The sequence below is a fragment of the Hippocampus comes genome, unplaced genomic scaffold, assembly GCF_001891065.2.
Source record: "Hippocampus comes isolate QL1 unplaced genomic scaffold, H_comes_QL1_v1.1 scaffold174, whole genome shotgun sequence".
NCBI classification, from domain to species: domain Eukaryota; kingdom Metazoa; phylum Chordata; class Actinopteri; order Syngnathiformes; family Syngnathidae; genus Hippocampus; species Hippocampus comes.
The window spans coordinates 9098181-9117723 of NW_017805983.1; the positions used below are offsets into that span (position 1 = coordinate 9098181).

The 19543-nt window shown below is 41.8% G+C and overlaps 2 protein-coding genes and 1 long non-coding RNA gene across 3 annotated transcripts; 1 reads left to right on the top strand and 2 right to left on the bottom strand.

The window, feature by feature from the left end:
- The first annotated feature begins 482 nt into the window (after nt 1-482).
- Nucleotides 483-9787, top strand: LOC109528346 (serine/threonine-protein kinase 38-like). The gene is given in 14 exon segments (XM_019890783.1): nt 483-500; nt 2007-2144; nt 2269-2320; nt 2407-2529; nt 2743-2826; nt 2910-3033; nt 3133-3287; nt 4238-4340; nt 5594-5655; nt 6553-6670; nt 6773-6896; nt 7061-7156; nt 7760-7854; nt 7917-9787. Coding segments are annotated over 13 exon segments (1404 nt in total). The 5' UTR covers nt 483-500; nt 2007-2013; the 3' UTR covers nt 8054-9787.
- On the bottom strand, nt 9664-10741 carry LOC109528352 (uncharacterized). Its single transcript, XR_002170675.1, has 2 exons — nt 9980-10741; nt 9664-9930 (listed from the first exon to the last, which is right to left on the bottom strand). It is a non-coding gene; the product is annotated as an uncharacterized LOC109528352 (long non-coding RNA).
- Nucleotides 10742-11537: 796 nt separating this feature from the next.
- Nucleotides 11538-18970, bottom strand: LOC109528350 (mitochondrial carrier homolog 1-like). The gene is made up of 13 exons (XM_019890790.1): nt 18612-18970; nt 17586-17670; nt 16581-16687; nt 16417-16479; nt 14944-15001; nt 14288-14339; nt 13681-13740; nt 13492-13585; nt 13106-13153; nt 12960-13027; nt 12188-12263; nt 11987-12104; nt 11538-11860 (listed from the first exon to the last, which is right to left on the bottom strand). The coding sequence occupies exons 1-12, from the start codon at nt 18762-18764 to the stop codon at nt 12039-12041; spliced, it is 930 nt and encodes a 309-aa protein (XP_019746349.1). The 5' UTR covers nt 18765-18970; the 3' UTR covers nt 11538-11860; nt 11987-12038.
- Between the last annotated feature and the right edge of the window lie 573 nt (nt 18971-19543).

Below are 19543 nucleotides of genomic sequence, written 5' to 3' on the forward strand. Positions count from 1 at the left end.
GGCTGTGCAGCGCTTTCAGGTTTTGACCACTAGGTGTCCCACGGACTCCACACTGGACGTTTCATTGGGACTCTTTAGTAGAGGAAGAAGCGGCAACCACAACACCTTCGATAAAGGTAATAGACGTTCAAAGAACGACCTTTCAACTTTTGATCAAAGACAAACATTCGTATTTTGATTATACGTCAAAACTATTGCCCTCTGACATATTAAGATAGTTGTTTTAAGTGTTTCCGTACGCCAAACGCCTAGGATCCACTTTAGCAAATAAGTGGCTAACGAGGGTTAGCCAACTAACTGCCATTAAGGTGTTTTTTTCTCTTAACATGGAAATGAAGAGTTTCCGAAACTTTTCCGAAAGTAAATGCTCCTTCGCTGAAGGGAAAGTAAAACCAAGTGCGATATAAAATGTCTGAACTGTATTTTATGGACCGTCGTGTGTTACTCTTCAAAAGTTGACACAGTCTGGAACTTTGAAAGCTAAGAGCTAAGGCTAGCAGGTAACATTTCTCTCTGGAACGGTTACCTCAAGGGCATCGACTCGATCAAAATATACGATTGCTTACAAGTTGAAATGTGTTTTCTTGAGCGTTTCACATGCTCGTTTTGTTTTCCAGTACCTACAGCCTCGGAGTTGACGCTACGTGTCGACGTACTGCTCTTTATTTCGGTCGTGTTGCTTTAGTCATGCGTGACCCTATCCAAATGTCCTCCCACGCACATCTTATTTTTACGTGACAGAAGCTTACATGCGTACTACTTAGTCATTCTAAAGATAAATTCGAATGACTTGAAATGTTTCTCATATAAACCAGTTAAGACGTCAAAAGATTTATTCTTGTGGTCCAACTGTGTACAGACTGCGAGATGACTTGTTAATCTAATTTTCAGAAAGGACAAAATCGATGTCAAAATATATTTGCAGTTGATTTTTCTGTTTTGTCTGAAACTCATTCGTTTACTGTTTTGGTGCCGTCAATGTTACAGAAAAGCTAATGCTCCCGGCATTTCCTGTAATATTCAGGAAACATGCTTGCTAGGTTAATGAGATAATCTAAATTGCCCGTTGGCGTGCATAATTGTTTGTCCCGTTGCCCAAAGTGAGCTGGGGTTGGCTCCAGCTGCCCGCGACACTGAATAGACTATAACTTGATTCAGTCATAAACCAATACAGTAACAGAAGAGTGCTATTTTACACACAGTCTAGGTCATCTACTTCAACAGAGGAAGCAATATACCATCACGCAAGAGTAAACTATTCTATTGTCATGTAACAAACTGTACTCTTCACTGGAAATAATCTGCATTTCATCTAGCCTCACGTGTTGATGACTGGCGTCGTTTGTGAAAATCTTCTTGAGGCAGCATGTTTGACTATATACCTGGCCGTTTAATTCTCATGTGGCCAATCACTCAAAAGTCACTGATGGTGTAGTGGTACACTAGCCTGGCTTGCACGTGGGATCGGTTGCCACTCGGTGACTGTGTGAATCATTGTTCATCTCTTTACGTGCCCTGTGACTGATTGGTTAGGCTCCAGCACCCCCCCCCCCCCCGCCCTCCTCCAACGCCATGTTCAGGATAAGCAGTGTCGAAAATGATGGATACGATTGCTCAAAAACACTGCAGCCACCACAAAATCTATTGGGAACAGACCATATTGAGCAGGAGTAATAAGAATCAATTTTGATCACATAACTAAAGGCTGTATATGTATATTTTTGAACATTTTCATGAACATGTTTTTGTGTTCTTTAATTATGTAGACAGAGTGACTCCACCTTGTTCTTGCACATTTCCTTTTCGTTTCTTCATAACTCAGCTGTCACAATGCCACACTCTTTCCTTCCTCTTTTTATGCATTGGACTGCGCATTATATCATAGTCTTGAGTTTTCTCAGACCTAGTGCGGTTAGAACTGAACTAGTCTTGGGCTTTGGCGTTCACAACACCGGATGCAGATCACCTTCACCTTGTCTGTGTGTGTGTCACTTGTATTGCTTTAGGTAAAGCATGGCAATGACGGGCCAAAGCTCATGCTCTTCCATGAGTAACCACACCAAGGAACGTGTCACCATGGCCAAGGTGACCCTGGAGAATTTCTACAGCAACCTAATTGCCCAGCACGAGGAGAGAGAGATGAGGTAACAGCAACAGATTAATCTGTCTCTTTGTAATGCAAGGACTAAGCATTCTGTGTAAACTATTTTATCCACTAGAAATGACTAAGGTCAAAAACTGTCGTAAACTGTAAAAATTGTTGCTCAGGCAGAAGAAACTGGAGAAGGTCATGGATCAAGAAGGCTTGGCTGATGAAGAAGTGAGTGATTTGAATTGTTAGACTTGGAAATAATGGGGGGAAAAAATCATGTTTTCTTGATAATAATGACATCCTTGTGTCTGCAGAAAAGTCGTCGGCGTACTGAGCATGCAAGGAAAGAGACCGACTTTCTTCGTCTGAAGCGTACACGCCTAGGTTTGGAAGATTTTGATTCCCTGAAGGTGATTGGCCGTGGAGCATTTGGAGAGGTAAAACCAACATTCATGAGTACTGAATTTTGGATGCCTACATTGTGATCAATGCGTCCTCAGCCTTCTATATTTGGATAAGCATTGACAAAGAAAACAAATTGTCAGTGACATGTGCAAGCACGTCACGGTCAAAGTCACTGAGGCCACACGAAATCAGCTCAAGTGTTCATCAGGCTTGTATCAGCAGTGTTTTGTCTCTCTTTCTTGCAGGTGCGTCTGGTGCAGAAGAAGGACACTGGCCACGTCTACGCCATGAAGATCCTTCGCAAAGCCGACATGCTGGAGAAAGAACAGGTGAGCCCACGGTGCCGCTGGTGAGGCGGCGCTGCTCCTAATCTGGTGTTAGTCACTCTAATGGTCGCTTCGATGATGATTAGGTGGGTCACATACGTGCTGAGCGGGACATCCTGGTGGAAGCAGACAGCCTGTGGGTGGTCAAGATGTTCTACAGCTTTCAGGATAAGATGAACCTCTACCTCATCATGGAGTTCCTGCCTGGCGGTATGCGTGTTTCCGCTAGCGCCACAGAAGCAAAGACCATAAATAAATGGGATGAAAGTAAGAGTGTGGACGTGTGTGGTGTTGATGTTTTCCTTTCAGGAGACATGATGACCCTGCTGATGAAGAAGGACACCCTGACAGAGGAGGCCACTCAGTTCTACATCGCAGAGACAGTCCTGGCCATCGACTCCATCCACCAGCTGGGCTTCATCCACAGAGACATCAAGCCAGACAACCTCTTGCTGGATTCCAAGGTAAATTGCGAGACAGTTTTGCTTGCAATTCGCCCATTTAAACCCACATTCACAATAGTGATTGTTGCTACATATTGCAACCATGTGAAATATCATAACGTGAACTCTAGGGCTGGATAATATTTATCTCTTTTGCTTTTATTTTCCCACCTTCTGGGATTTGCTTAATTTCTGATGATAGCAAACATGCTTTGAAATGTTTTTTTCACCAGCAAGTTTTGCCCCGGCATCAACTTGCCTCGACTTCACAAAAATAAGAAGGGCGGGATGCTTCCTTTTTTATGGGGGAAAAAAAAAATCCCTTTTGTCAAAACAAATGTACTTTAACACCGTCCTTAACTTGAAAATGTTCATCAATTTAACATAAATTGCATAGTTTAGCCGATTCATATCTGTTGTCGGAAGACTAATGCAGCACCTCCTTACATTATTTTCTCTGTAGAGCTATATAGGTGAGACAAGGTAACCTCTGCAAAATATTTGCACCTTGGAAGCACATATCTTGGGGTCAACCACCACGTCAATAAATCACTGCTTTTACAACAAATAAAAGTGAGCATCGTGTCTTGGGAAATGTTCATCATACGTTATTCCGTGACTGCCTTTCACGGAGCTGCTTTCTTGCTATATTGGCAATGATTATGTAAGTTTCAGTTTCTTAGCTGGAATAAGTTCCCTAGTGGCTTTAAAAAAAGGTTGACTGAGAGGGGTCTGAATAGTGACTAACTTGGCAACATTGCTTGATTTTGTAAAGTAGCTCCTCTTTGCAATCAGGTTGTTGGTGCAAGCAAGGAACGTCGGCGAGGATGCCATCGGAACTATTGAAGCGGCTAAAAAAAAAAAAAAATCATTCTTAGCAATAACATAAATTAATTGATTCATGGATCAGCCCTAACATGAATGCATGAAAGTTTCTTATGTGCTAAGGGTTCTCTGTGTTGATTTTTCAGGGTCATGTAAAGCTGTCCGACTTTGGACTGTGCACGGGCCTGAAGAGAGCACATCGTACAGATTTCTACAAGAACCTGAATCATAGCTTGCCCAGTGACCTCAGTAAGCGACGTCGGGAAATCTCTTACCTTTCCATAATCAGTGACATCGTTTTCTTGATGCTGTTTAAGACAGTTTTATTTGAAATAGATTGAAATGGTGTGTAAGGTATTGGAAACCATTCTCCTAACCAATAATTGTAACTCTTCAATTTTATAAGGCCATTTTTTTTATTCATAAGGTCCGATTCATTGAAAAAGTAATTCACATAGTTTGGATGAGCTTTATGAACATTTTACTACACGTTTCCACTCTAGGTTTGAAATGAACATAGTGTATTAAATGTTTGCTATAGGGGTGCAGCTATCGAATTTTTAGGTTTGCTGATGTCCTACTGAGAATAATTGGGATTTCTGATCGAGAGAGAGGGAAAGGGAGAGTGAGAGGGGGAGAGAGAGAGAGCTTGGTTAAAGATACAGAAGCCAAAAAAAAATGCACTTTGGCCAATTGTTTTTCATTTTTAGATACTGTAATCAACTTTTTACACTTGAATTTAAACTGAATGGCAGCACACTATTTTCCTAAGTAAGAATTTAGATCAATCTCTCCCCTTAGATTTTGGTCTGGTAGCCAAAGTGACGTCACAAAAACTATAAAAATTCCGCTGTCTAAAACGACACACTTGAGTAAGTGATTTATTAAAAAGTGATCAGTAGCAACAGCAACTGTGTCAGGGTGTCAGTGTGAAAATATGTAGCGTCATTAACGTTTATTCACTTGAGCGCTGCTAGTGCTAAACACTGGCAATAGACGACGTACAATAAAATATCAGCGTGATTAAGTTTTTTGGGGGGGTTTTTAGTGCCCTTAATTAGTGATTGAACATTATTTATTTCAGGACAACATTTTGTTGTCGTCGCTAGGAAACAAGTCAAGTCAGCCGCTAGGCGCGACACGTTGCCGGAAACAACTTCAAACTAAAAGTGTACCACAGGTGCTGAAGTACATAGATTATATACTGTATATATTAAATGGTCAGGTAAAGTTTCCTGCTATTTTGAAGTTGGCCTTCTTAGCAGTTGGCGGCATGTCATTGTCATGTATAGCATGAACAATTTTTGCTGCGGTTAGCTTGACTTTTTCTTCCTGACAGTGAACACCTAAAGAAGTGCGTATACCCCGAGTATTCTATTTATTCAAGTACTTAAATTAGTCAGGGACCTGTATCAGCCCAAGTTTGGTGTACTGTTCTTTCTTTTGGTGGGTTGGTTGGTTGGTTGAAAGCATTGCAAAACTGACAGATTGTCCCTTCACAGCATTTCAGAACATGAACTCCAAGAGAAAAGCAGAGACCTGGAAGAGAAATAGGAGGCAGTTGGTATGAGCAAGGAAACACATTTTCACTCCATGCACACCACACACAATATCTTGATTTACCATTCAATCTGCAAAATGAAGTTGAATGTAAATGGCACAAAACGGCTGTAAATTTACCCAACCTTGGGTGCTGTTAGTCTTGAAGGAAACTTGTTGCCAACCAACCCCAAGCATTAAGAATAACTTTGGCTTTTATTCAGCGTTTTTCTTTCTTTGCCAAACTCAAGCCAGGCCTGCCATCTTGTGCGTTCCTTCCCATGTATGGCCTGGCAAATTACATAGTCTCGCTTTTTGTTTTTTGTTTTTTTGAATGATGACCAGTGGGCTGGTTCAGTCCAAACAAAACGCGTGTGCATTTTGGCTTTTACTCGTCGAAGGGCCCAGTGTGTGGAGCGCCCAAATCAATCAAAGCTTTTTTTGTGGCACATAGACGTATTGCCAATGACCTCCCCTGCACGTCCAACAACTTTACCAAGCAATCAAATGTATGCTGTACAAAAAATCAAATCCAATGCTAATCTGAAAATGCGATGCAGATATGCTTACCTTGTGTGAAGGCACCTCTGGCAAATTTAACCATTACTTCAGGTGAAAGTGGGCTCAAGCTTTCAGGTCTAAATATGATGCAGTTGCTCCATAGCGCAAAATTGTGGCATGAAGCAGTCACAGCTTAACCTGATTGAACTTCACTCTTAAAGTACTGGCCACCTTGAATCATAATGATTTTTAAGTGATTCTTTATTGTATTACTCATGTAGAAAAGCAGTTATTGGGATGAAAAAAAATAGCATCATCTTCCATTATTAGTCCTCCACATTGGAAACCGATTGTAGAAGACAGAACTTGAACAACAGCTCCTGTGATTATTTTGTGCTTATCCGGAGTGCTTCTCATTCAGGCCTTCTCCACTGTGGGAACACCGGACTACATTGCTCCTGAGGTTTTTATGCAAAATGGATACAATAAACTCTGTGACTGGTGGAGTCTTGGAGTCATCATGTATGAGATGCTGATAGGTAAGTGCTGACATTCTCATGTGACATTCAGGTGGCAAGTTGGAGACCAGGCAAGATAAGATGACAAAGCTGCATGCTGTGTGTGGACTACACTGTGTTCAGGTTATCCACCGTTCTGCTCGGAGACGCCTCAGGAGACGTACAGGAAAGTGATGAACTGGCGGGAGACGCTCACCTTTCCTCCAGAAGTGCCTATTTCAGAAAAGGCCAAAGATCTCATTCTCAGGTAGGACCGCTTGGATCACATCTTCACTTCGCTTACTTTTCATCAATCCGCTCTGCCTTTGTCATGGTGCCACTTCAGTGAACACATAATGGGTTGACTCTTTTCTATGTGTGTGTGTGATTTTTTTATTCCAACCCCACACACACACACACACACACACACAGGTTCTGCTGATCCTGGGAGCACAGAACCGGTGCTGCTGGTGTGGAGGAAATCAAGTCCAATCCGTTCTTTGAAGGCGTGGACTACGACCATATCAGGTGTGACTTCTTTTCAGATTCTTTTCAAATTTGAGCAATAATTTGCACCTACTCTTGATGAGCTCAAACTATAAATGTGCAGAAAAGATCAGGTGGCAACACATTTGGTTGGTTAACAATGTAAATGCATGGTTGCAATTGGACATTGCAGCGTAGCACTGTCTGGACGTCATTTATACACATGCATATAAAACAAGTTAGTGATTTTTATCTTCGTCAAGATGAGAATGTGGCAGCAAAGCGGCTGACCACGCCCCAAATGATGACTTAGACACAGAGCAGGGTGGAAAGCAACTTCCTGCTATTTTGGGAGCAAAGACTCCACACAGGGGCGGCCCGGTGGTCCGGTGGTTAGCGCGTCGACCTCACAGTACAGAGGTCGTTGGTTCGATCCCGGCTCCGGGCTCCCTGTGTGGAGTTTGCATGTTCTCCCCAGGCCTGCGTGGGTTTTCTCCGGGTATTCCGGTTTCCTCCCAAATTCCAAAAACAACTGTCGATTTGAGTCTCGTGTAGTGGGTTGAATCCATCCAGTGTAGGGTCACAGTCAGGGAGTTTTGAGATGATGCAAAATGACCGAACATGACAACCTGCTTGGTTCTGCAGAGAAAGGCCTGCCGCCATCCCCATTGAGATCAAAAGCATCGACGACACCTCAAACTTTGACGAATTCCCAGATTCAGACATCCTCACACCAACAGGTATGATCGCAATCGTGTGTTGGCCGTGTGTTGGCTTGACGTAAGCGCGTGTTTTTCTGCAGCCACTCAGGTGTCCAACCACTCGGATGCTGGCCTGAAGAACAAAGATTGGGTGTTCATCAACTACACCTACAAGCGCTTCGAAGGCCTCACCGCCCGAGGAGCCATCCCATCATACATGAAGTCCACCAAGAGATGAAGCCGCCTCAGCAAACAAGTCCTTGTCCTAACACTTGTCCCGGCACGCGCCACCGGACCGGGAGACGCTTCAATTTGTTTGGAAAAGGGCTCCCGCCGATCGCTTTGCACCGTGGAAACCGCTGCCTTCGTGTCTCTCCGTATTGACTCTATCTGATGCTTCCAGGGCCGCATTCCTGCTTTTCAAGGATTCTCTTCTCTTGACTTTTCCGCCAGTGGACGTGGCGGTGAAATGTTTGTTTTGAACCGCAACACCAGCTCCGTCACATTCCCTCCTTCAAAGCCAGCATCGTTCTTCCTCTTTCTAACCAGCAGGCTCTGTTGTTTCTCACCGCTTAGTAAGTGTTTAGTAGACACTTGACAGGCGTCGAGTGCTCTCTTCAGGGATTTTGTCCAAATATGTTGGCTGCGAGTGCTGAATGATGTCCAACCAAAGACTGTATGAAGAACCTCTTCTTCGTGTCCCTGCGTAATAATTGCAAATGGTCATTTTTATACACGATTTGCTTGATGATGACAAGAGGGAATTTAACACGCTACATACTTAGTCCAGCATGATAGCACCTTATTTGATGTCTTTTTGGGAGGGTGCTACACCCCCAACCCCTTAAAAAAAAAAAAAATCCTGGTGAAATGAAAATCATTCCCATGGAAGCGAATTCAAAAGTCTCCTCAAAGTTCCCCGTAAGGTTGGTAGAAGCGCATCCATCGAGGTTTCTTATCCAAACTCAACCAATCTGACTCCCCTTTGCTCTTGACATAAGCGAGTCCTTTGTATGTTTAGTTGAAAACTGGAGTCTGCGCCATGTTTTAATTTTAAACATGCTCACGGCCCAGTTGTGCGCACACGCATAATGTTCACTTTGGATCTGTAATGAAGAGGGCTAAACAGCTTCAACATCCACAATATCCATTCTGCTGTCTTCCAAAACGAATGTAAGTCTTAAGGTTTGATTTCCGACAATAATCCCAAATGCTGATTGTTCGAATGTACAATAATTGACTATGGAAGGAATTGTAATTCTAATCGATCAAACCCAAAGGCATTGAATTGACATCTAAAAGTTTTCTTTTGGTTTTTAACAGGGCCTTCTGTCTTTCAAATAACTGATGACATCAATCTTACCAATGGAAATGAGAATTGTTTGATGAATGCACACACAAGTCAGGTTCCACCGTATGCAAATTCTGCTATCCAAAGCCGCAACATTGATTCCTATGACATCAGCACATTGTCACACTTCCGAGCCCACAGTTTGCTTGTATGACTTTTTAGCATTGCTAAGTCTTTTCTGACTGTATCATCGTATTGCCTTATTACATCATCAGTGCGACATTTAATCTGTTTTTTAATGAAAGCGAATTGGCTTCCACATCTAGTTGTGTCAATGTTTAGTGCGTGTAATATATGAAGAAGACAATGAGCACATTGTATTTTAGAAGAACTTTCAGTGGAAATTTTACTTTTCGGCAGGGTACTTTTTTGGTGGGCGGGGGGGAGTGATGTGTTACTGGAGTAATTGTGCTTCGTCGCTTTTCAGAACAATAGAGTCCATATTGATGTGATAAGATCTGTGTGTTGTTGCAAATGATGCTCTTGTGTGTGTTTGCTTTGTAGTCATCTGGAAGTGTGAGTGAGGGGATTTGGGAAGGTGGATGTACATTATAATTATTTAAACCACTCGGTGCTGTTTTATTTTCTTTGCTATGTGACAATGAATTACTCTGCACTTGACTGTGTTGTCTCCGTAACTGCATTCACTCCTCAAATGTTGAGAGTAATGGGCACACAGATTTAAATGAATATGAAACAAAAGTTAGATAATCCCCCCCCCCAAAAAAAAACTATTTAAGAACCTAACCCTAACACCTTGAAACCTAACCTTAGTTTGAAACCAAACACTAGTTTAAATCCCTTCTTTAAAACCCCAATCCTAGTTTGAAGCCCTAACTGTAGTGAGAAACGCTAACCGAATCTCACCGAGGTTAAAACCCAACTTTGAAACCCTAACCTTCTATTTTGAAAGCCTACAGTGAAATCTTAACCGTAGTTTAACATTGTATTTTGAAACCCTACGCCGAGTTTCAAACCCCCAATTTGAAATCTGTGCCCTATTCTGAAAAACCACTTTAAATCCTAATCCTAGTTTAAAATCCCAATTTGAAACCCTAATCCAAACATCAAACATTTTATATTTACATTGCGTAGTAATAAATGACATTAGCTTGCCAGGGCGTGTTCTACCGACAACTGCAGTCCAGTTGAATTACCACCAGGTGACAGTAGCGCATCACAGCAGAAGCCACAGTCGGGGCATTGCGAAATAACATTTTGCATTTTCATTGTCAGACATGTCGATGAGTGGAGGAGAAAGTTGGACTTTTGGCAAGGAGCTCTTTTGTTACATATCTGACTCAACTGTCAGAATTACGTCGACATTCTTATATAAAGTCTGGCCTTTATTCAAAACAAACAATCACACAACCCGTTCAAATCTTCACGACAGTGGTCAACATATTTTTACGAAGGTTTATTTAATCGGAGATACACGTAAACTTTTCTAGATTTTCTCGGGCAAATCAGGTTTGGTAATGATAAAACAAAATAATGAAAACAATAACATAAAAAATATAATACAACAACATTATAGAATACAGTATACATACTTCGTAAGATTTATGATTTAAGGGTTAGGTTCAGCAACAGGTAATTTTTTTCAATGAAAGGTCATAGCTATTAATTACAACGCATGGTGTAAACCACATTGCGCAAGCTTCTATAGGTCAAACTTAAAAACAAAAAAATATCTCAAAAACTTGATAAGATGGAAAGACAGTCGAGACATTTTTTTAATCGGCATAAAAATACGTTTAGGGACACACAAAGCCATCTCTGATTGAAATTTGTTGTTGATCAGTGTTATTAGATGAGGCACAGTAGTCCAACAGGCTCAATTTGATGGTTTTAGATAACAATGGTTATTATTGGGCGGCCCGGTAGTCCAGTGGTTAGCACGTCGACTTCACAGTGCAGAGGTGCCGGGTTCGAATCCAGCTCCGGCCTCCCTGTGTGGAGTTTGCATGTTCTCCCCGGGCCTGCGTGGGTTTTCTCCGGGTACTCCGGTTTCCTCCCACATTCCAAAAACATGCATGGTAGGCTGATTGAACACTCTAAATTGTCCGTAGGTGTGAGTGTGAGCATGGATGGTTGTTCGTCTCTGTGTGCCCTGCGATTGGCTGGCAACCAATTCAGGGTGTCCCCCGCCGACTGCCCGGAGACGGCTGGGATAGGCTCCAGCTCCCCCCGCGACCCTAGTGAGGATCAAGCGGTTCGGAAAATGAATGAATGAATGAATGAATGGTTATTATTGTCCATCTTCTCAAACAATTGCCAAATATTTTTGTCATCGTTGTTGTTGCCTATATAGAGCACATTTTGTACGAAAGTCACGAAATTAAATAACATTTCATATCTGTCCGTATAGAAAATATGGAAATGGGGACTGGTTCTCAGGGGATGGCTTTCTACTTCCTGAGGACTGGTGGGAGTGGCCTGAAGCATTCCACCCAATTGGAATTGGATGGGCTCATTGGATGCTTGTCTTAACAAACTGGTTGTCAAAACTGAAAAAATAAATACAATCCTCACTAGCATGTCTGTTTTGGGAATGTGGGAGGAAGCTCGAGTACCTGGAGAAAACCCACACAAGCACAGGGACGACATGCAAACACTGGAAGGCAAGACCCGTGTTCAACCTCCCAAGCTCAGAACTGCAAGGCGCATGTGCCAGCCACTCGTCCGTCCTTCCTTAAAAAGGAAAAACAAAGCAGCGATGCATATTCAATGGTGTCATCCTGTTCTATTCTTTGCGACATTTCCTCATTCTGTTGATGTACAACCAGTAAATGTTTTGAATGTCACTTGAGTAGTTACAATCACTACGGTCCACTTCATTGTGGTGGTGATGACGATGATGATGATGACGTCAGTCGTGGATCGAGGTGACGGGCACGCGGCGAGAGAAGTAGCTGGATCCTCTAAACAGGAGACCCTGAAGACGAAGAGCTTGGCTTCAAATGCGACCGACTCACTATGGACAGTATCGATCCCCTCAAGATGACAAGAACAGAATACCCTGCGGCTGAGGTAATTCCAGCAGTGCAACCAGGACGTGAAGATGGGCGAGTGCGGAGGAAGACCTGCAGTCAAACTGACAACAAAACGTCCATCAAAATAACATACTTTCATTCATTTCACTCTGCGTTTAAAAAGTACAATTGGCAGACATCCGCTTGATCCAACGTCATTTCGCCTTCATGTCCACATACATTGATGCCGGTAACGTGTAAGTAGAGACGCTGTTTGCAGTTTCAAGCCGGAAATACAGTACCGTCTGTGTCAGCTACAGATGAAAATATTAAGGTTGGGTGTAGCGCGTCTGCCTCACAGTGCAGAGGTGCAGGGTTTGATTCCGTCTCCGGCCTTCCTGTGGAGAGGTTGCATGTTCTCCCCGTGCCTGAGTGGGGTTTCTCCGGGTACTCCGGTTTCCTCCCACATTCCAAAAGCATGCATGGCAGGCTGATTGAACACTCTAAATTGTCCCTAGGTGTGAGTGTGGATGGTTATTCGTCTAAAGGTGCCCTGTGATTGGCTGGCAACCATTTCAGGGTGTACCCCACCTACTGCCCAAAGACGGCTGGGATAGGCTCCGGCACGCTCTGTCACCCTTGTGAGGAGAAGCGGATCAGAAAATGGACGGATAGATGAATGGGTGTAGTCTCCGTGCTATCGATAGTGTTTTATCATTACACCGTTAACAGTAAAGTCAGACTGCCTTCATTTCATAGACGTCACATTTGTTTGTGTGGATAGTTCAATAAAACCACGTCTGAATTGAGTGACTCACCCACAGTTGTTGACGGCCATAACGTCAGCCACCAGCATAAACGGATACGTTAGGATGCTCACTGCAAACTAGTGGAAAGAAAGAAGCTGTTGACTCTGCGTCACAAGGGGAAAACTTGGTGTGCTGCGCAGGAATGTCCAACTTACATCCAACACAAACTTTGTGTAACTTCTCACTGCTGACGCCTGGCTTAACTGCAGGCAGACAACAAAACCACAACTCAAGGGAATAGTAGTCTATGTGCCCTTTTTTTAAAATGAGGAATTTGATATTTTCATGTGGCGTGACTGAAACATTTACAGGTTCATTGGTGCTATAAAACCCAGCACAGACTACTAAAAAAATGTCATCCTCCACTCTTATTGTGATAAAACAGCAACAAACTGCCCCATGTGGCCTTCTTACTTTTGCTCCCAGAAGCACTTTAAGATCACTTGCGTGGGCTGCGATATACACACACTTGGACATTCATTGTTCCCATTTAAATGAAAACCAATCCGGAAGGACGGCTGTTCGTGGATGATTAATTTACCGTGTCATCGAGAGCGTAGGTGTTAATAAAGTGCACCAGCAGATTGCAACACCATAAGAAGAGGACCTCGCCCAGCACGTGAGGCATTAAACCACTGCAGATAGAACAATCGGCACAGCGGTTAATTCACGGCGCTCGCTAGCTAAGCCACGCGCATTCTTGCAGGGAAGTCTGCAAAAGATGTCTTACACGTAAAATCCGGCGACTCCTTCTTCTTGAAAGATCCTGCTGATACTACTGAGAATTCCACTGTGAACACAACAGGAAAGTCACACTCATCAGCCAAATGGCTTCGAATTTAAGTGCTACTAGTAGCTTACTCTAGCTACTAATGTGTTAGCCAAATGGTAGCCGAATGATTTTGAACATTTTGATATTAGTTTTCCTCAACATTGCGATTGCGAGTTATTGTGCAATTATTTTTTAAGATAAGATAAGATAAGAAATCCTTTATTAGTCTCACAATATGAAAGGAAGAAGTAGAAGAACAAAATTTTCCAAGTGCGTTTTGTATTTTGCGTTGGTGCAGCTAGATAGATGGCTGCTGGAGCTAAGAATGAGGAGAGAGGAGAGTCGGCGAGGAGCGCGGATGCATATTCGGAACTGAGAGTCGGCGCTTGGAATTGAAGCGGATTTTTACATGGGACAAGAGAAGTGTCTTTTTCCGTCAATGGATGCTACAGCTTCTTGTTCACTTTCAAACTTAGCTTGTAGCCGACATGTGGGACGTCGTGCGCGTTGAAATGAAATTCCAGAGGTTTCACATAATTTGTGGATACACTGTAGAAAGGCCTACCTGTACTTGACCTCTCTGCCAACAAACTGGGCCATACAACGCACTGACATGACTGGCAAAGGAAAGGAGAGTCTTCAAGCAACACATCCACATACGGCTCGCCATTTTACAATACTTAAGAGTAACATGCATAAATATGAAATATTTTCACTTATGGGTGTACACAATTTTGTTGCAAGCGGTTTAGACATTAATGGCTGTGTTGATTTTTTTTTTTTTTTTTTTTTGATGGAGTTAATTTACAGAGTTGTACAAGCTGTACATTGACCACTTAACATTCTAGCAAAATGTCATTTCTTCAGTGTTGTCCCAAGCAGATATCATACAATTAGAAACAAATGTGAGGGGTGAACCCAGTTGTGAGATACTGTATATCATTTTTAATCATATGACTATTTACAACAACAAAAAATAAATTATACATGTTTGAATGGGTGAAACACAGTATAGGCATTGTGGGGGGCAGATACCTTTGCTGTAATGTCACAGAAACACAATGCGGCTCACAGACCCAATGGGGTTGCTTTGAAAAGTAGACTTGGAAAATATTCACACCTGACTGTCAAGTCGCTTGAATACTTTGCATTCTCTTTGAGCCTTGAAATACTTTGTTTCAGCATTAAGAAATAGCATAAGCACTCAACATGTTGTCTTACCGTGAAACGGATGCACGGCTATTCTGGACAGGCACTGGATGAACATCTCGTGAGAGGTCTACACAAGGCAAGGCAAGGTTATTTTTATAGCACACTTCATGGACAAAATACGATTAAATGTGCTTTACATCAAACAGATATTGCAAAAATCATCATAAAATCATCTGCAATAATTCAATTGAAATTATGAAAACCAAACATCAGTCTAGACTAAAATATAGCGTACAAATGAATTCACCTAAGAGAAAAAAAGGACAGATGCATGAGAATGCCGCAGTAAACAATGTTTTCAGGCCCTATTCAAATGAACTGACGATTTGAGCAGATATCAGTTTTTCGGGGAGTTCGTTCCACAGGTGAGGAGAATTATAATGGCGGCTTCAATGTGTTGGATTATGGTTCCGGAAACACACAGTAAATCTGTCCCAGATGAGTACAGAGGTCTGGATGTCTCATAAGGTATACATTGTGCATGTATTTTGATCCAAGAACATCTAGAGATTTATAGACCAACAGCAAGATTTTAAAATCTATTTTTTGACTCACATGAACCCAGTGTAATGATTTGAGGACAGGTGTGATGTAGTCCAGCTTCCTGGTGTTTTTAAGGACTCTGGCGTCAGCATTTTGGAGCAGATACATCAACCTGATTTTTTTAATTTTTTATTTTTAAATAAGATCTATGAAGACATAATCCGAAGGATATTTCGTCCGGTGGCAATAGGCAGATTGGGTAATAGCTCTTTAGTGGTTGTCAAAATTCAGGTGTGAGTCAATAATTACGCCAAGATTTCTGGCTTGATTTGTAGCTTTCAGGGACATAGAGTCAATGTGAGCACTGATCTTGGGCCAAAACAATCTCGGGGCCAAAAACAATCCCTTCTGTCTTGTCTGGATTGATCTGAAGAAAAATCCTGGTCCGTCCAATCATTGATTTGATAAATACTATTGCTTGAAAGGAAAGCAAGGGAGTATAGTCACACGATGACACTGAAATGTAAAGCTGCATGCCATCTGTACAAGTATGATGAGATGTTGTGGTGCTCCATAACCTGAGCAAGGGGCGCCACGAAGATATTAAACAGAAGTGGACAAAGAATGGAACCCTGTGGAACCCCATATCTGATCTTCGTTTGCTGAGACTTATGCCTACCAATTAAGACAAAGTAGTTCCTAACTGGCAAGTAAAGTTTGAACCAATTTAACACAGAAAAACAGCAGAAAGAGAGCACTTGTTAACCAAACGTTCAGACAGATACTCAGCAAAGAAACAATAGACGGTAAACAGTCAGTCACAAGGCAACCAATTTATTTACACAATAATGAAGTGCTGAGATATGGTAATGATCAAATGAATATATAATCCACTGGGACAAGTGATTGACTTTGTGTACTGAATTGGCTTCACTAATTGGAAACCTATTGTCACATTGTCTCAAAGCAAACCTCAAAGCAGACCAAAGCTGACCTTACCTCTTTCATTAATTTCTTAAGAGGGGTTTGCTTGTTGTCATCCTCCTTGGATACACACTGCGTCTGCTCAAGAAGAAAAAAAAAAAAAAAAGACAACGTGCACTTTAACTGAGGATATTCTGTGGACTGCGCTGACAAAAGAGGGGATCTAGGTTCTCCTTTACCTTTTTCGCTTTGGTCCTGATTACAGTGGAGATGGCAACAGACGCAATACGAGGTGACAGGCCGCGAAAGAGTCCCCTCTTTCCATCAACCTTAACAATGTGCTGTGCTGCAAACACATCACGCATTCATTGCACGCCACGCCGCGATGTATTTACCACGCCAGTGTTGCCACAGTTATCTTTTACTGATTATTTGACGTTAAAAGAAACTTGGTGAAGTGAGTGAGTACTAAGTTTGATTACAAGTTACTTTAAGAGTTATATTCAACAGATGAGGACAACCCAACAACAACCAACTTTGCCGATACATAATTGGAAGTACATTTTCAACAGTGACGCCGAAGAATAGTTTCTTCTTAAAGTAAAAATAAAATGAAGATGACATTTTTACGCTTCATCGAAGTAATTAAAGTATTTTACTCAAAACAAAAACAAGTCTATATGGATTTCACTGAACATAAACAGCTACTTGATTTTTTTTTTTAACGTATAAAAATGTGTATTTCTAGACTTCACTTGACACACCAAATACAGATGCATGATGTCACTTCCACAGATGGGAATGTAAATTGTGAAGTCCCATATTAAGACAATAGTTCCCCTTTCTTATGTGTTCTACAAGTATATGTACAGTTTCCTGTGTTACTTCATCTTGGACTGGGGTCTACTCTTTTATTTTATTCTTTGTTAATTGTTAGTTTTGTTCCACATGCATGCATGAGTTAAAAATGATTGGAAAATTTGTGATTCATATTCAAATGTCACTCACTGCTGCACTCAGGTGGCATACTCACCATTTTGAATCAGAAACAGATTTCTGTAAACTCTTTGTCATGATTGCATTGTGATCTTGCAAAGTAACTGCAGTCAGATCAGTAACGCATTAAATTAGTCATTACTGTAAACAAAAACAAAAATCGGTATTGTTGAGTAACGTGTTACTTTCTAAAATGTTACTGGCATCACCGTATAGTACATACTGGTGGATACTGTAAGTTCACTCACCATAGGAGAAGAAGCCAGGGAGGTATAAAACTCTCCTTCCAAACATAGTTGTGCCTACAGTTGGTGGAAGAGGTTCATGTCCCACCTGAAAAGAAACAAAAGAAACAATACAGATAAGTGTGAGTAAAAGTCATGCTGTTTGCTATTGCATTGTACATAACAGAAACAGCGTAGATGTTAATCCTGGAAGTAGCAGATTTCCGTTCAGTCCTTCAGTGTCAAATCAAACAAACAAGTAAAACATTAGTTATCTGACCATTTCATAAATACAGACATACATGCATACACACATAGATACAATAGTCAGTGAGCAAATCTGTTCTGCACTTCAGCCCCATTTTTACGAACAGTAGGCAATATTAATAAGATAACCACAGCCGAGTTATTTAACCTAAAAATGTTGTAGCGCTAATGTGAAGCAATTACGGGTTAATCCCGAAACAGTGTCATCTCCTCAGTGTATCCACAATGTATGTAGTGCTGTACGATATGGACGAGAGGTGCAAGGATGAATTGATTATCGTTCGTGCCGCGAGAGTGGCTGCTTTTCCAGCAGCTCCTATATTTTGTTGTTCTACTTCTTCCTTTCATAACTTGCTGCTGTGAATTGGGAATTTCTCCATTGCGAGACTAATAAAGGTTTTCTTATCTTATCTTATTGTCATTGCATAAAAACACAATGGAATTGCACATGCCCCCTCCACACAAAAAAAACAACAACAACATTCAATCATCAGCAACCACACAAAACGTAACATAACATTTAAAAATGCGCACACACACACTACATGAATGGATCCAAAGAATGCTTTAAGTACAATTGCAAAATACTGAAAGCACATGAAACATTTAGAGCTCGCACTGCAGTTGAATGGGGGCAGACGGTTTCCCTCCATCGAGTTCACTTTAGAAAAGTCAAATTCTTTACGGAATTTAAAATGGGTTGCCATTTGAATAAACCGGCAGCTGAAAGTCCAGCTCGTCACGTGACTGCCTCGCTAGCATAGCTCCTTGGGCTAACGATACCTGTATGAGCAGCTTCACGTAAAGCAGCGGATGTGTGGCGGCCGTCATCCCAGCTCCCAGCAGAAGAACTGCAGCATCCATATCCGCGCGAGTCGTGTTGGCGTCCTCCTCCACATCGCTTGTCTGCCTGGAAATGTTCCCTTGCGGAAGCATCGTTAGCTCGCTTGCCCGGCACGGGAGTGGACGGAAGTAGATACGTCCTGGTAATCACTTCCGCTTTGACTATTCAAAAATAATTCGGTGAACAATATCCTTTCATCGTGATCCAAGATTCTTATCCTCATGAGGATCGCGGGCGTGCTGGAGCCTAACCCAGCTGTCTTCCGCCACTAGGCGGGGTACACCCGAACACCGTTCCGCGCTACTGAAACCACCTTATTTATTGTGTTGACCGAACTCAGAAAGTTATCATTATTATTATCATTATTATTATTATTATTATTACACTCAGCCAACGATCACCCTTCTACTCCTTGCACATTTTGCACATCGGTACAAATCTAACTTCAACTTGTTTAGCTCAGTGAGAGCGTCTTGGGAGCATTTTTCATTTTCTAATAATTCCCATATTCTGCAATGTGCACATCTTTCATATTAAAATTCCAATATAAATATTTTACATATTTACTCAACTCCTTCTATATTTTCTTGACCAATTCAAAGCATTTTGACTTCAAACTGTTCATTTCATTCAACGCAAACGAGATTATTTATCACATCCTATCCTATTAAAACATGAATAGTAGAATACATGTTTATGTATATGCAGGCTATACTTTGTTCTGATTAAAAGCCTCATCGAGCACAAAAGATAATAGCCTTAAGGACCGATAATGCCGTATGTGGAGCTGACGGACATTTTACTCATTTTGATATGAAGAATAACCCTGATTCACTCTGGGATTGGACCATTCATCCACCAAACGGTGGAA

Bases quoted from the DNA above. Each gene is read 5' to 3' on its own strand.
- LOC109528350 (XM_019890790.1), bottom strand. From the start codon at position 18,764: ATGCTTCCGCAAGGGAACATTTCCAGGCAGACAAGCGATGTGGAGGAG. The intron at 16,480-16,580 runs GTAAAGGAGAAC...CTTCTTGAGCAG, and splicing joins TCAGGACCAAAGCGAAAAAG to ACGCAGTGTGTATCCAAGGA. The intron at 14,340-14,943 runs GTAAGACAACAT...TTCCTTTGCCAG, and splicing joins AGCCGTGCATCCGTTTCACG to TCATGTCAGTGCGTTGTATG.